This window comes from Sus scrofa, chromosome 4 (genome assembly GCF_000003025.6).
Source record: "Sus scrofa isolate TJ Tabasco breed Duroc chromosome 4, Sscrofa11.1, whole genome shotgun sequence".
Taxonomy (NCBI): domain Eukaryota; kingdom Metazoa; phylum Chordata; class Mammalia; order Artiodactyla; family Suidae; genus Sus; species Sus scrofa.
Window position 1 is genome coordinate 93,593,293 of NC_010446.5, and position 15,843 is coordinate 93,609,135.

The following is a 15,843-nucleotide window of genomic DNA, read 5'->3' on the forward strand; positions in this document are numbered from 1 at the left end:
CCTCCCTCGTTAGTGAGCAGGCTGCTTGAGGCCGCCCGACTGTGGGGGTGACAGGTGGATTGGATTGTCACCCCCTCCCCCAGCGCCTGCTGCTTATTTCATGCCCTGCAGCCCAGCCACAGGGAAGGGGCGGGAGGAGGGATGACAGCTGTCTCCAGCGCCTCCTGCCTTCCCCTCCAGTCCACAGCCTGCAGCCCTGAGCAGCCTGGGAGGAAGGGATGAAGGGCTTGCCTAATGAGAGGTGCCTTCCTCGCTGTGTGGAAGAGCAGGGTGTGAAGTCCATTGCTCTGTGACGGGGGCTGCTCACTCAGCCTCTCTGGGCAGCTGCTCCGTTTTGACTTGCACTGGTGTGGCAGCTCTGAAAGCAGATGCTCTGCAGTTCCTCTGAGCCTCTGGGCCACTGGGACAGAGGACGGATATGGGTGGAAGGGTGTAGGGGAGAAGGGGAGGTAGGCAGTCCCCTGACAGCAGCAGGAGAGGAGGTGGAGGCCAGCCATTGGAAGGTGCTTCTCCTGCAGCTCCCCCAGGAAGGGCAGCCCTGCTGCAAGTGCAGCTCTGGGAGGCTGCCCTGACCACTCCCCCCACTCCTCTTGCTGGCCCCCGGCCACCCTCACACAGGAACTGAGATAGCATCATTCTGAAACCCGAGAATGGTTTGAATATTGCTCAGGTACCAAGAGGTGTTACTTTGGGGGAGGCCGGAGCCTCTTACCTCTCCCATGCCCCCTTCAAACCATGACCCCCTTTAGGGTACATTTTCTATACCATTTGCAACTCATTTGCACGTAGATACAACCCACATGTCCCTATTAGGGCTGTAGCCCATCTCAGAAAAATGGTTGTCCGTGGGGTCCTTCAGGGTCCTGCACCGTTTCTGGTCCCCTCACTTAGCCTCTTTCCTTGTCAAGAGTGTTGTCAGATGAGCCTCCTGCCCCGCGTCCTCTCTGCTCTCCATTTGCAGAGACTGCTCCGTAGCCACCCTTCTCCGCAGACGGTCTGTGCCTGCCTCCCTGGGGCTCAGCCCAGCTGCCGTCCTCCTCCCTCCTCGCTCCTTCTGTCTCTACTGGGGGAGGCCCTATCTCTGCCTTCCCCCACTCCTCACTCCCCAGGAGGTCCACCCTCCTCAATCCTCTCCTGCCAGTGCTACTCCAGGTGGGTGAATCAGAAGCAGCCAGAGCCTTTGAGAGGGTACTTTCAGTGACACTGTTGCTGCCAGCCCAAGGAGTCATAGCTGTGGCCCGAGGTCAGGACTAGGCGGGCCTGGGGACATCAAGAGCAGGAAAGCCATCCTGGATAACCCCCTGTCTCCATGGCAGCCCTAAGCCCTCCCAAGCCTTTTGGCTCCAGAAGAAGCAGCCAAAAACTAGCTCATCTGGGAGGGCTTCCTAGAGGAGGAGCAGGCTGGAAAGGAGAAGAGGAATGGGGCCCGGCCAGGCAAGGAAGAAAAGGCTCACATCTGGAGAACAGATGCCCAGGCCTCTGGCTCCTGGCAGTTGGTTGGGTAATTAGGCAGAGGGCTAATTAAGGAGGTCCAGGTGTTCATTAAAACCTCCCTAATTGGATAGGAGGGAGGCTTGGATAGGATAGGCCTCCGTACCTTGGAGAGGGTCAGTTTAGGGTTCACTGTGCCCACCCGGGCCCCAGCCACCCCTTCCTCCAAAGTAGGAGTTGAGTTATGTTCTTGCACGGGAGCTTTCCAAGACTCTGCAGCGAAGTAGAATGGACAGCAGAAGGGGAAAGAGGTTAGTACAGGCTGAGCCTGCTTTGTAGGAGGGCTCCTGGTTAGATGGGAGGAGGGACTGCCCAAGGTAGGGGCATCTCCTTCTGCAGTGCTGACACACAGGTAGGAGTGGCAGTCGGGAAGGGGCCATGGGAACATGGAATTATAAAGTGCTTTGGGCTACCTTCGCAGGGACTGGGGATTGACGAGGCCTGGTCTTTTTAACCCCAACTTGCCTCTGTCAAAGGATGCTCAGTGGGTCTCTGCGGCTTCCCTGTCTTCTCAGCCCTGATCCCTCTCACATCCCAGCTCCCCCAGCATGAGGCGGGGGTGGGGGGGGCGGTGTAGGAGATCAGCCAGGGAGCTGGTTACCAGGCGACAGTTGCCTAAGCAACCCCATCCTCTCCATCTCCATGTGCTCAGGGCTGCTCCTTAGAAGACTTTAGAGTCTCACTCTCTGTACCAACCAACCCGAGGGTGGGGAGGATTGAGGACTGGAGTGGCAGGGGTGGTTGGAGGGTAGGTGGCGTCCAAACAGATAGGCTGCAGGCACAGCTGGGAGAGGAAAGGTTCTGTCTTCGCAGAGGATAGAGTGAGAGGAGCTGGTCCTGCAGCAGGACTGACAAAAGTTAGACCCCAGGAACACCTCTGCTCACAGGGTCACAACGATAAAACTGTTCTTTCTTCCTTTCAATAGGCATTTCCTCATCTCCTCCTCACAGGAGATAGAATGGTAAAGGAGACAGATGTGGTTCCTGCCCTCTTGAAGCTTCAGTCTCCTAGCGGACCAGGCATTAAATAGAAGCACAGAATTGTTATTATTTACAATCATGACAAGTGCTACAAAGGACAGAACAGACTACTCTGAGTCAGTGATTGGGAGAACCAGAGGAATGAGGTTGGACGGTACAAATGACTTTTCTGAGGAGCCTGAGAGTAAAGAGAGGGATCTCTCCCAGCTTGACGGGAAAGGTAGCACTGGCCATAAGCTGATAGAGGTTACATATCACCAGAAATTTGCCGATGAATGAAAGGTGCCAAGGAGATAGTAAAATGATAGAGGGATGGAAGGTGGATGCTCTGAGCCAGAAGAGGGTGACAGTGCCTGTGTTAACCAGTCTAGATTGGGGTTTCCAAGGCCAGGCCAGAGACTCATTTATTTTTTTATTTTATATTTTATTTACTTATTTTTTTAACTTTTTAATTTTTTTGCTTTTTAGGGCCATGCTCGCGGCATATGGAGATTCCCAGGCTAGGGGTCGAATCAGAGCTACAGCTGCCAGCTTACACCACAGCCACAGCAACGTCAGGCCCAAGCCTCGTCTGTGACCTACACCATAGCTCCGGGCAACGCCAGATCCTTAGCCCACTGAGTGAGGCCAGGGATTAAACCCACAACCTCATGGTTCCTAGTCAGATTCCACTGCACCACGACAGGAACTCCCAGAGACACGTTCTAAAAAACCCTCTTCTTAGTCCTCCTTTGCCCTCAGTGTCCCTTCCCACCTTCCCTGCCAAGCCCGTACTACTGCAGCTGTGGAAAATACAGCCTTTGGAGGCAGGGGAGCTGCAGTCCTTGGGCTGGAGCCTTTGCAGTGGGTGTTGGCAGAGGTTGGGGTCACAGGCAAGGGGTGGGGTTTCTGGAGCTGGTTCTGGGTCCAGACGTCTGCTCAGCAAACTCAGGGTTGGCTGGGCTGGTGTTGGTGATGTAGGTGGACAGAAGGAAGCCCAGGGTCTATGGAGCACCTTGAGGATAAAGAGGAAGACAAGGGGGTTTGGAGAGAGAGAAGGGTGGAGTTTGGGAGGGAGAAGGGTGGAGGGTCTTTATAGGAGTGGGGAAGGGAGCTGCATTGTTTCCTGAAGATACCTGGACGGAGCAGACACGCTCTTTCCAGCTGGGTGAGGGAAAGTCTTAGTAACAGAAGGGGTGGGGAGAGCTATTCCTGACTCCTCCCAAGTCCATAGGTTCCCTGCCTTTCCTCTCTCCTTCCCTCAGTGGCCGAGATGCCAGGGCTGAACTTTGGCTTCTATTATGGAACCTTGGGGGGCCATGGTTGTGTGGATATGTAAAGGCTCCAGGAAAACTGCAGCCACTGAAATGGGGACTGCGAAAGGGCTTCCTAATTACAGGTGTCTGTCATCAAACACCCCAGGAACACCTCTGCTCAGATCGGGTAGGGGGAGTGAAAGCCCACCTTCCCAGACTGTGCCGTGGGGCCACTGGCAGGGACTCTGTGGAAGGGGAACTCTGGAGAGGAGGGCTGGACTTCTGTGGTCTCAGCTCCTCCCAGGACCCCATCAGGGTGGCTTTAGAAAGTACGGGCCCTGTACTGCTGCCTCCCTCCCTCCACCATCTCCTTCTGATCCTTCTCTGGAATCCCAAAGCCCAAAGGGCCCTGGGGTCATCTTGTAGCTCCATCCTGGGCCCTTCCAGTCTTACCTCGCCTGTATGCTGCTTATACCTGAGAGCCTGCACCTTCCTGCCTCAGGCTGGGCTGCCATCCTTGTGCTTCCTTCCCTCCCATGGTCCATCATGTTTCCATCCTGGCTCTGGAACTGGAGCTCTTCAAGCCGTGCTCGTTCTATAGGTGTATTGGGACAGGGATCCCTCTACCTAGTGCCTCTGTCCCTGTGACTGCCAGTGGCCTCGTTCCTGCATGGCAGTGGTTCTATTCTGTTTTGTTTTTTTCTTTTAAGGGCAACACCTGCAGCATCTGGAGGTTCCCAGGCTAGGGGTCCAATCAGAGCTACAGCTGCTAGCCTATACCACAACCACAGCAATGCCAGATCCAAGCCGCGTCTGCAACCTACACCACAGCTCACAGCAACAGCGGATCCTTAACCCACTGAGCGAAGCCAGGGATTGAACCCACGTCCTCTTGGATACTAGTTGGGTTTGTTTCTGCTGAGCCACAAAGGGAACTGTATTTTCTCTATATGCTCTGAGTTGAACAAGGTTGGGTTCTAGACATGGTCCATTCCTCTAGAATAGGAGTTGGCAAACTGACCCATGGGCCAAATCTGGCCTTGCCTATTCTTATAAGTCTGGATTTACTGGGGGCACAGCCACACTCCTTTTAAACGTGTTGTCTACAGCTGCTCTCGTGCTGCAGTGGCTGAATTGAATAGACTATACAGCAGAGACTTGTAAGGCCTGCAAAACCTGAAGTACTTATTATTTGGCCCTTTACAGAAGGAATTTACCGACCTCTGGTCTAGAGGAGTGGTTTGTTTGTCAGTTTGTTTAAAGCAGCAGAATCCTTTCCTCAAACCAGAAATTTAGGCCAAGGCCCACCGAGTAAAGCAGAGGGATATAGAGGAGGCCTGGTTAAAGGCAGATGGGGGTTCTGCAGCCCAAGTTCTACTCTGGGACTTCAGGCTCCAGTCTTCCCTGAGTCAGGTAGGAGGACCTGTGCTCTAGACCTGCTCTGCTATGTTCTTGAGCCAGGAGTGCCGACACTCCCATTCTGGCAGCAGTACACTGTGCTAGTTGGTCACAGCCTCCTTGGCAGCTGTGCACTCGGTATGTTCTCTGCACGGGCCCCGCAAGGGAACTTCCATCCTGGGCCACTGGAGTAGTTGGTGAGTCCAGGTGTCTCTATTCCAGTGGGCTCTGGGGAGAAGGGGGAGAGTGAAATGTTCTTTAAGATCCAGACCCTTAGAAGCTGGGGAACTCCCTCCTTGTATTCTGTCTAACCTAGAACCTGAGGGCAGTGATGCTGGTGTGGAGAGAACCTGGAGCAGGTTCCTGGGCTCTGAGTGAGTTTCAGCTTGTACCTGGCTGTGGTATGCCATGCCTCAGGTGGCCGCCAGTCCCTCATTTTGAGGCTGGGGCTCAGGGGCTGCCAGCTTCTCACAGGGATGCTGTGAGCCTGGCCCCTGTGCCCAAGGAGCAGGGCTGAGGGTTGCCAGGGTTGACAGTCCTCTTGTGACCCTCTTTACCCAGGAGGCTGCGCAGAAGGTGTCCTGCAGACCATGAACTGAGACCGCTGGTCCGAGACCGTTCATGAGCACAGTGTAAGGCGTGCCGAGACCCATCACCCAGCGATCCCCTCCCCTCCCTGGCACTGAGGATCCTAGAGAAGATGGGGAGGAAAAAGATTCAGATCCAGCGAATCACTGATGAGCGGAACCGACAGGTGAGGGGATCCTGGAGCCTCACAGGGTGGATGAGGGCAGCCAGCTGGCCTTGGCCTCCACTCCTTCCAGCCACTCCAAGAGAGCTTCCTGGAAGAAGGGGGCTCTGGAGTCTTTTATGGAGGGGCAAGGGCTGAGTTAGACGAAGCGGAACCCCTACCTCTCTGCAGCTCTTAGAACCACCAAGACTCATCTGTTGCTGCAACCAGGCAGACCTGCGCCCCCACCATAGGCAAGACGCAAGCCTCAGGGCATGCCCATGCACTTCCCCTTTCCTCTTCCTACCCCAAGGAAAGAGCCGGCCAGTCCTTCTCTTCTCCTTCCCTGACCTCTGTTTAGCCCCCAGCGGAGAGGAGTGGAGTTCTGTCCATCTGAATCCCCTGCCTTCAGTGAATTGGCTCAGGCTGTGTCTCAGCAGAGGGGTACTGCCCTGTTCCTTCCCCAGACCAGGGATTCTTGAGAACAGCGTTGTGTTAGCCCGAGGCAAGGGCTATGACCAGCTGTCTGTAGGCTGGGACTCCTGGGCTGGCCGTGACTGAGCCAGACCTGGCCACCCACCCGCCCACCTACAGGTGACATTCACCAAGAGGAAGTTCGGGCTGATGAAGAAGGCGTATGAACTGAGCGTGCTCTGCGACTGCGAGATCGCGCTCATCATCTTCAACCACTCCAACAAGCTGTTCCAGTACGCCAGCACGGACATGGACAAGGTGCTGCTCAAGTACACGGAGTACAACGAGCCGCACGAGAGCCGAACCAACGCCGACATCATCGAGGTGGGCCCCCCCCCGCCCCCACACACGGACCCCACCCCCGCCTGCAACTGCACGTCCTGTGCCCAGGCAGTGTGCACACTCAGACCTGCCTGGGCACACACGCGTGTACACCTGCTCCATGAAGCTCCTCACCTGTGTGCACACACATACAAACCCACATCCTCTCACACAGACCCCCGGCAGGAGAAGGAAGGAGGGGAAGTGAGGTGGATGTCAGGGGCCCTGCTCCCCCAGCCTACCCTGACCCCAGCCCGCTTAGAGGCACCCTCTTTACGTTTGTCCAGCACAACACGACGTTTCTGCTCTATCTTTTCTCAAGTTCCCTCTTTCCTTTCTTCACCATCTTTTGGTATGCTCCTGCGTCTGACGCTTCCTTTCTCTGTCTTTCTCATTTCCATCCCTCTTATGCTGTCTCTTTCCCTTTGTGGGTCCCGGTGGCTCTGTTTTTCTTTCAAAGAGAGCTGACATTGTGAACTGCTGAAGGACATGGGGTTTGGAATTCAGCACCGGCCTTGACTGGCCGTGCAGCCTTGGGCAGGTGGTTAAGCTTCCCTGAGCCTTGGTGCCCACTTCCACAAAATGGGGCCAGTGCCTGCTTTGAAGGGTGTTATGTGAATTGAATGAGACAGCCCAGTTCCTGCTTCTCACGGTGCGGGTACGGGACCTGTGCCGATGAAGAGGGTGCCCGAGAAGCCACAGGCCTGCCTTCCTGGGGCAAGACTTTCACTCAACAGATGCGGAGGAAATTCCTTTATTTTGTATTAGAGAAGACGGATTTACTCTAGACTAGAATGTAAAATTTGTGTTCATTTTAAAGCGAGAGCAGGTATCTGTGAGGATGTTTAGAGCATGGAGAGGGCAGCTTTGGGGTGTCCCCAGACCCACCAGGTGTGCGTGTCCTCCTTTGCGTGGTTGCGCAGGAGAAGCTCTGGCCCTGGGCAGGGACAGCGCGCCAGGTGGTGCGTAGTAGGAACTCCGTAAATGCAAAGATTTGTTTTGCCTTCCTCCTTCTTACTCTTCTCCCTCTGTCTCTATTTCTGTTTCTCTCTCCCCTTCTAAGCGGAGCCCAGGAATTGAGCCAGGCAGAGTTAGTCCCGACTGCCTTTCCCTAGGGAGCGCTCTACCTCCTGGCTGGGGCTCACCTTAGTGGGGACAAGCAGGGGCTGGCTCAGAGCACCAGCCCCTCAGCCCATCCCCCAGAAATACACCCCCCACCCCCACCCCATCACCTTGAAAACACCTGTTCCTGTGCTGAGTGCATTCCCTGGGTTAGGCCCACCTTCCACACGTCCCCTGTACTTTGATGCCTCTCCTACCAACCACATGGTCACATGGCCTCTAGGAGGGGAGGGAGACCCTGAGGAAGGGGCTGGGGGGATGCTGGGAACCCTGAGGAAGGAGGTGGAGGGGACATGGGGAAGCCTCAGGGAAGGGCTGGAGGGACTGCCTCCCTGGCGGGTGGGGGAGCACCCTCACCCCCGCTGATCGTAGTGGTGCGGTTACAGACCCTGAGGAAGAAGGGCTTCAACGGCTGCGACAGCCCGGAGCCCGACGGGGAGGACTCACTGGAACAGAGCCCCCTGCTGGAGGACAAGTACCGGCGCGCCAGTGAGGAGCTTGACGGGCTCTTCCGGCGCTACGGGGTGAGCCCCACTCACTCTCTGTCTGTTGGCCCCCCCTTCCGGCCCCTTCCCTCCCAGGCGCTGCACAAGAAGCACAGGGAATGTGAGAGCCCTGAGGTGGACGAGGTGTTTGCCCTGACCCCCCAGACGGAGGAGAAATATAAAAAGATAGACGAGGAGTTTGATAAAATGATGCAGAGTTATAGACTGGCCGTGAGTAGTCGCATGGAGGAGAGCCTCCCTGTGGTGCATGGTGTGGCTTCGCGCCCCGCCCCGCCCCAGCCCTCGGCTGCCTCTGATGGGTGTTCTGCTCTGAGCCAAGCTGGGGCAAGTGGTGACCACTGAGGAACCTCTGACCTTGGTCGTGATAAACCGTGACCCTTGCTGAGACCCATCTTGGAGGGAGCATAAGCCGGGAGAGGCCTGGAGTGTTGCCCTCTCCAACAACAAGTGTGTAGATGACATGAGACCCTTAAATGACAGGCAGGTAGAGGATGTGCTCTTTGTCCAGATCTGTTCTGGGGAGGGGCCCCTTTGGGCCTATTCTGACACCCCCAGCCTAAGATCCTCGAGGGCACTGTTGAGGGGAGGCGGAGACTGCTGAAGGGGAGGGCAGTGAGGTGGGAGACCACTCTGCAGCAGGCAGACGGATTCGAGACGACACATGAGGTGATGTCCCGACCCACGCACACGCCCTTGACAGTGTGTGTGCGAGTTTGGGTCTGTACTCAGGGCCTCTAACCTGCTCCCCGTGTGTCCTGCCTGGCTGAGGACTAACCCACCTCCACTAGGGGGGTTCCAGGTCTCCTGGGTTTGTCTGCAGTGAGCAGAGCCTTCTTCTCACTCTCTGGGCCAGAGCCGGGTCCCAGAGCACTCCCGTCAGCATACTTCCTTGGCGGGGGTGGCAGGCACGACTCCAGGAGGGCCGAGGGCAGGGAGTGCACGCTCCTGGCCCTAGGACGCGTGGCCCAGAGACCAGAGGGAACTTGGCCTGGCCTCCCAGGCGTGGTGGGTCCAGGGTCAGAGGTCACCCTGGCCTGACCCTGCCTCTCTATCTTCTGTCCAGTCAGCTGTCCCGGCCCCCAACTTTGCCATGCCCGTCACGGTGCCCGTGTCCAATCAGAGCTCACTGCAGTTCAGCAATCCCAGCGGCTCCCTGGTCACTCCTTCCCTGGTGACATCATCCCTCACGGACCCACGGCTCCTGTCCCCCCAGCAGCCAGCACTACAGAGGAACAGTGTGTCTCCTGGCCTGCCCCAGCGGCCAGCCAGTGCAGGTGAGCGGGTTGGCAGGCGGGTAGGCGAGGTAGCAGTGAGGCGTGGTAGCAGCTTTGGGCTTCCATCTTCCGTGGTAGCTATTTCCTTTCACCAACCACAGCATTCTCTCTACGTGGTTCCTGAGGGAAGGGACTGTGACCCCTCCCCCAGGACTCACTCTGGAAGGGGGCGCATCCTGACAGCACATGGTTCTCTTTTTCCCCCAGGGGCCATGCTGGGGGGAGACCTCAACAGTGCTAACGGAGCCTGCCCCAGCCCTGTAGGTGAGTGCAGCCTCCCTTTTGCCTGGGGTGGGGCCGGAGTCTGCCCACCCGGTGGCCTCAGGGATCCCAGGGTGGAGAGGGACCTAGATTAGAGGAGAGGAAGCTCCCAGGGCCTGTGTCAGATGTAGTGTCTGAGGATTTGAGGGGGGCGGGGGGCTGCATCAGGGACATGTGGAAGTTCCTGGGCTTGTGTCGAATCGGAGCTACAGCTGCCAGCCTATGCCACAGCCATAGCAACACCAGATCTGAGCTGCGTCTGTGACTATACCGCAGCTCACGGCAGTGCTAGATCCTTAACCCACTGAGCGAGGCCAGGGATGGAACCCACATCCTCATGGATCCTAGTCAGGTTCATGTCCACTGATCCACAGCGGGAACTCCTAGAGTCTGAGGACTTTTTAAGTTCCTGGACTTTTTTTATCTATAGCAATGATTGATGTAGATGATCGGCAAAGATGTAGGCTCAGGGAATTCTAGGCAAGCTGTGAGAATTGACCGACACTTCTAGTTGGTGGAGCAGTTCCAGGTTGTTCCAGTTGAGTCGGGGCATCTGGTTGGGATCTGAAGGATACGAATATCTAGCGTTGCTGATAGACAGGAAGCACAGACTCACACACAGACATTCTCACTTGTATGGAAGTATCCAGACGTTAGAAAGGCACTTGCGAACACACATCTATGAACCACAGAAGAAAGGCTGCTCCCTTCACGCCCCCCCATCCCCACCCCCAGCAGCTGACAGCCCCTCCTGTCCTGTGCTGTTGTCCGGCTGGTGACTATGACTTCGAATGTCACCATTGACGTCACCCTGACATTCCTGCCATTCCCGGAGTGATCCGGGAATTGGGATGGAGGCAGCCACTCACTTCCAGGGCAGCAGTGTGCTCTCAGGGGACAGAGCAAGGTGACACTTCTGGCTGTGGTCACCCCCACATCTCTGGGCTTTAGAATTCCCCTGTTTGGGAATTCCAAGCACCTTGTACCACCTCCTTGGCAGTATTTATGTACAGGGGCAGCAAATGGGGGGAGTGGGTGAGCACCCCTCCCTCTCCAAGGAAAAGGCCAGAGAAATGCCTGCAGGTCTTAAGGGACAGTGACGCTTATCAGCCCTTATGCCCAGCATGTAGAAAGTGGTTGTGTGGCCCTGGACAAGTCCTCACACCTCTGCCATCCAGGCCTTGTTTTCCTCTTCTGTAAATAGGGCCAATGACACGTGTCTTGTCCACCTCGCAGGGTTAGTGTGAGCACTAAACACAGTGATACGCCTGCGAAGGCCCTGTGTCAGTCATGGAGTGGGGAACAAATGTAAGACGGGGCTATTCTGCCAATTATTACCAGTCTAATTATGGTGGCAGCTGTGTCATCAGCCCCCCAGTGCCAGTAGCACCACTACTGCCATGGGTGAATGGCTCGTCATCCCCAGCTCCAGGCGAGGAGAGCCTTCAGAGTGGTTGATGTGCCCTGGTGATCAGGACTCTCACCGAGTCTCAACCTCCAGGCTGCTACCCTTCTCCACCATGGGTCATTGTGGGCCCTGTTGGGGGCAGCCGCTGGACTTCTTGTCACTGGAGACCAGCTCCTACCACCCAGCCCATCACGTGCAGCTTAGGGGCAGGTGAATAATGAACCCGGTGATTGAGGAGTAAGGGGTGTTCCCCCCGCTTGCTCCCCAGACAGGGTGGTATTAGGGAGAAATTAGAGAGCTCAGCACCCACTCAAAGCCTGAGCATGATTTGGAGACGTTCTGGGTAACAGGAGTACTGGTTTGCGGGCAGTTAACAGGGCCGAGTGGTGGGTCCATGTTTTTTCTTTCACCCTCATCACCTCTCCAGGGAATGGCTACGTCAGTGCTCGGGCTTCCCCTGGCCTCCTCCCTGTGGCCAATGGCAACAGCCTAAACAAGGTCATCCCTGCCAAGTCTCCGCCCCCACCCACCCACAGCGCCCAGCTTGGAGCCCCCAGCCGCAAGCCCGACCTGAGGGTCATCACTTCCCAGGGAGGAAAGGGGTTAATGCATCACTTGGTGAGTGGGTATCTGGACCAAGGGGCAGGAGCCAGGGAATGGGAGGGAGGAGAGGAGCCGACGGCGGGAGACAGAGCCGACCTCCATAGGAGGGGTGAAAGTCAGCTAGCAGTTAGGACTTCCCGAGAGAGATCGTGGAAATTGTGGCTTTTCGCGAGCTCTTCCTTCCCAGAGGGCCTTACAAGACGTTGGAGCACAGGAGTACAAGCCTCAAGGGCAGCGAGAAGGGGCGGGGGAGGGGGGAGTCGCTTCCCTGGTGATGACAGGAGGACGAAAGAAGGGATTGGCCATTTCAAAGAGGTGAAGGTTAGACTGAGGATCTCCTAGCTGGTGGGCATGGGGAGACAGCATTGTCTGGAAATCAGGACAGTGAAGAGTCTGTCCTTTTAGGCTGAAGCCATCCTGCTCCATGCAAAGAGGTAGATGGGATAGCTCTGGGGGCAGCGGTGGGAGGGGAGGCTGGAGGCCGGTGACTGAACCATCCCCTTGGTTTTATTTCTGCTCCCAGACTGAGGACCATTTAGATCTGGTAAGTGAGGCTATGAGATGTTTGCTATGGCTTTGAATTCTGGGTCAGCCCATTGCTGTGAAGTCCCTCAGCATGGAGTATGTGTGTGCCTTTGTCCTTTCGCCTGTGTGCGTGGTGTGTTGTTTGTGTATTTGGTTGTTTGCCAGGAGCTGTGCTCAGTGCCAAGAGGGATACGGAGGTGAACGGAGCGGGGGCGAGGGGTTAGATAGGCATGTGTGTGTGCCTGAGCAGCCACAGATGTCTTCATGTGATGTTGCATTCCTGCAGACACACTTCCCTGTGTGCGTCGCGTGCATGCGCACGGGGAGTGACCCTGTCCTAGGCCTCAGAGGTCCCATCTCGATGTGCCCCAGGGTCCCTGGGTTGGGCCTTTGGACTGGGTTAGACTGCACTTGCCCTCTTAACTCTATGCGGGCCCATCCAGGACAGGGACTTCTTTAGGAGGGGTGCCAGCCAAATAGGAAAATGGCTTTTCCAGGGGAAGCTGAGGCCCAAGGCAAAGCCAGCGTCTTCCTCCATCAGGGGCTTCCCTGCCTCCCTCTGTCTTGTGCTCCTTCCTGCACACAGCCTCTCAGAGGCGTGCACAGCCCTCTTTCTCTCTCACGCATGTGCACACTTACATACTCACCCTCAGCCAGGAGTGGGGCGGGGGCTCCTCCCTCCCCAGCTCCCTGACGGGAGGCCAGAGAGACTGGAAAAGGCAGGCAGGCTTTGGCGGCCAACACGGCGGCAGTTTCGGCCCCAGCGTGGAGTTGGAATAAACAAGTGACTCAGCGGCAGATGGAGCTGACAGACCCACACACGTGTGTGCATACACGCAGGCACACGCCACACCAGGCCCCGCATTCCCCTCACAGATGCCAGCACGCTTCTCCCGGGGCATGTGCTGCAGTGTGATGGATGGAGGGTAGACTCTAGGGGGACTGGCCAAGAGAAGAATGGAGCCGGGGCCCATTGCAGGTGTTGGGGCCAGCATGTGTGCCTCCCTCTTCGCATGTGTGTAGGTATGAATGAATCTGGGTGTGCATGTGTCTCTGTAAACGCACCAGTGTGTGTTTGTGTATCTAAGGGGGCCTCCATGCAGAGGCGTTCCATCTGGGCCTTGGGATTCGGGGACCCCAGCTTGTCTTTGGAATGAGGGGCCAGGATAAAGCAGCCCACCCATCTTGACAGACTGTTTGCTCTTGCAGAACAATGCCCAACGCCTTGGGGTCTCCCAGTCTACCCACTCGCTCACCACCCCAGTGGTTTCCGTGGCAACACCGAGTTTACTCAGCCAGGGCCTCCCCTTCTCTTCCATGCCCACTGCCTACAACACAGGTGAGTGTTCCTGTGACTTACAGCTGTGTGCACTTGGTCTTGGGGCAGAGGAGGGACCAGAGGGGGAACATGAGATATTCCCTTAAGGATGCCCCAATCTCAGGAAGGCTGTTGGTTTATGGGGAGCCCCCACCTAGTTAAGGTTGTCAGAATTAGCAAATAGTAACATAGGATGCCTACTTGAATTTGAATTTTATTTTATTTTATTTTATTTATTTATTTATTTTTTGTCTTTTTTGTTGTTGTTGTTATTGTTGTTGTTGTTGTTGCTATTTCTTGGGCCGCTCCCGCGGCATATGGAGGTTCCCAGGCTAGGGGTTGAATCGGAGCTGTAGCCACCGGCCTACGCCAGAGCCACAGCAATGCGGGATCCGAGCCGCGTCTGCAACCAACACCACAGCTCATGGCAACGCCGGATCGTTAACCCACTGAGCAAGGGCAGGGACCGAACCCGCAACCTCATGGTTCCTAGTCGGATTCGTTAACCACTGCGCCATGACGGGAACTCCTGAATTTGAATTTTAGACAGAACAGTGAATGATTTTTTTTTTTAGTACAAGTATCATTTAGTATAAGAAGTATGTCTCAAAGACATACTCGTGCAAAAATTACCAGTTGTTTTTTCTGAAATTGAAACTTCAATGGGTATGGGTATGCCTCCCCCTCTTCTTTCTTCTTACAGTTCCACCCACGGCACATGGAAGTTCCTGGGCGGGGGATTAAATCCGAGCCACAGCAATACCAGATCCTTTAACCCACTATGCTGGGTGGGGGATCAAACCTGCGCCTTTGCAGCGACCTGAGCTTCTGCAGTTGGAGTCTTAACCCACTGCAACACAGCAGGAACTCCCTGCCTTATTTATTTATTTATTTATTTATTTTCCTTTTTACGGCCACACCTGCAGTGTATGGAAGTTCCTGGGCTAGGGGTTGAATTGGAGCTGCAGCTGCTGCTGTATGCCACAGCCATACCCACGTAGGGGGATCTGAGCCACATCTGCGGTCTGTGCTGCAGCTTTGGGCAACGCCGGATCCTTAACCCGCCAAGTAAGGCCAGGGATCGAGCCTGCATCCTCATGGACACTATGTTGGGCTCTTAACCCACTGAGCCAGGATGGGAACTCCTGCCTTATTTTTTAAGGGACCTAATGGAGAAGGAAAGCCCTGTCTTTGAGGAGCTGCCCATCTGAGGTGGACTGAGCAGCAAGATGATCCAGGCCGACCAGGGTCGGGCGTGGAGAGGGCTGCGTGCTCTGGTCTCCTGGGGGAGAAGAATAAAGGAATGAGAGAGACAGGGAGGCTGGGGAGGCCCAAGAGGAAGCATGGTCAGTGAGATTTATCCGGCTTCCTGGGAAAGCCAAATAGGGAGGCCAGGGTGGGGCAGAGGAGGAAGAAGGGGGTCTCACCCTGGTGTGGGCTTGGTGGAATGAGGGGGGGTGGGGGAGGGGATCTGAAGGTGAAGAGTCACTTGGAGACATGGGAGAGATCTCTGGGTAGAAGAATTCTGAAAGGACACCCAGTGCTTAGGCCATCCTGGGTCTCCACGGCTATCCTGGCTTCTGTCACCAGCTCATACCCTCCCAGGAACAGCCTGTGACACTCTCAACCATCCTTGCCCACATTCCAAGCTGCTGTGTCAGGAAGAACTTCCCAGTGGGGAAGTGCCTTGTCCCTTTGAGTCACAGCATTGATGTGGCTGGGAACCTGGTCTCTTTCCCGCCTAAGAAGCCTCTGCTGTTCCCCAGCTTTTCTCACCTTTGAGTGGCTCGTATCTGGGCTCTTATCTGGTGAGATCTGACTAGACCAAAAGACCCCTAAACTTCTCCCCACTCCCCAAGCTCCCATCCCAGAGCTGAACCATGCTAGGGCCCAGACACCAGTACAGATACCCACAAAATCTACGTCTTTCCCGTGTGTGAAAACCCAGAACCCAGCCCGTGTGTAAAAAAGACCCTCGGGGCAGACAAGAGAGCTGGAGGAGCTCCCTCACGTTGAGGGCCAGACCCTGGCCTGTGTGCGGGTGTCTGTAAAGTCTCTGGTCCCTCGGGTGTGCTCCCCGCATGCGCACACTCCTCGGGCAGCTTCCAAGAGGACGGCTTCAGGTGGCCGTGCACGCGAGGCCAGGAAAAGTTCTCATCTGTGAGAATTATGGGTGGACAGGAGGTCTCTGAGGCG

The 15,843-nt window shown here is 56.0% G+C and overlaps 1 protein-coding gene across 6 annotated transcripts in view; it reads left to right on the forward strand.

Moving 5' to 3' along the window:
• Nucleotides 1-15,843, forward strand: part of MEF2D (myocyte enhancer factor 2D) — a 35,418-nt gene that overhangs the window by 11,730 nt on the left and 7,845 nt on the right. For 2 of the 6 annotated variants that reach the window (XM_021089672.1, XM_021089673.1), the window contains exons 2-9: nucleotides 5,667-5,859; nucleotides 6,430-6,633; nucleotides 8,139-8,468; nucleotides 9,322-9,532; nucleotides 9,740-9,796; nucleotides 11,629-11,819; nucleotides 12,328-12,348; nucleotides 13,539-13,668. In XM_021089672.1, the coding sequence (XP_020945331.1) occupies nucleotides 5,806-5,859; nucleotides 6,430-6,633; nucleotides 8,139-8,468; nucleotides 9,322-9,532; nucleotides 9,740-9,796; nucleotides 11,629-11,819; nucleotides 12,328-12,348; nucleotides 13,539-13,668 (1,198 nt within the window). In that variant the 5' untranslated portion in view covers nucleotides 5,667-5,805. The remainder of the gene's footprint in view (nucleotides 1-5,666; nucleotides 5,860-6,429; nucleotides 6,634-8,138; nucleotides 8,469-9,321; nucleotides 9,533-9,739; nucleotides 9,797-11,628; nucleotides 11,820-12,327; nucleotides 12,349-13,538; nucleotides 13,669-15,843) is intronic. The other 4 variants (XM_021089675.1, XM_021089674.1, XM_021089678.1 and 1 more) reach the window with 4 other exon arrangements.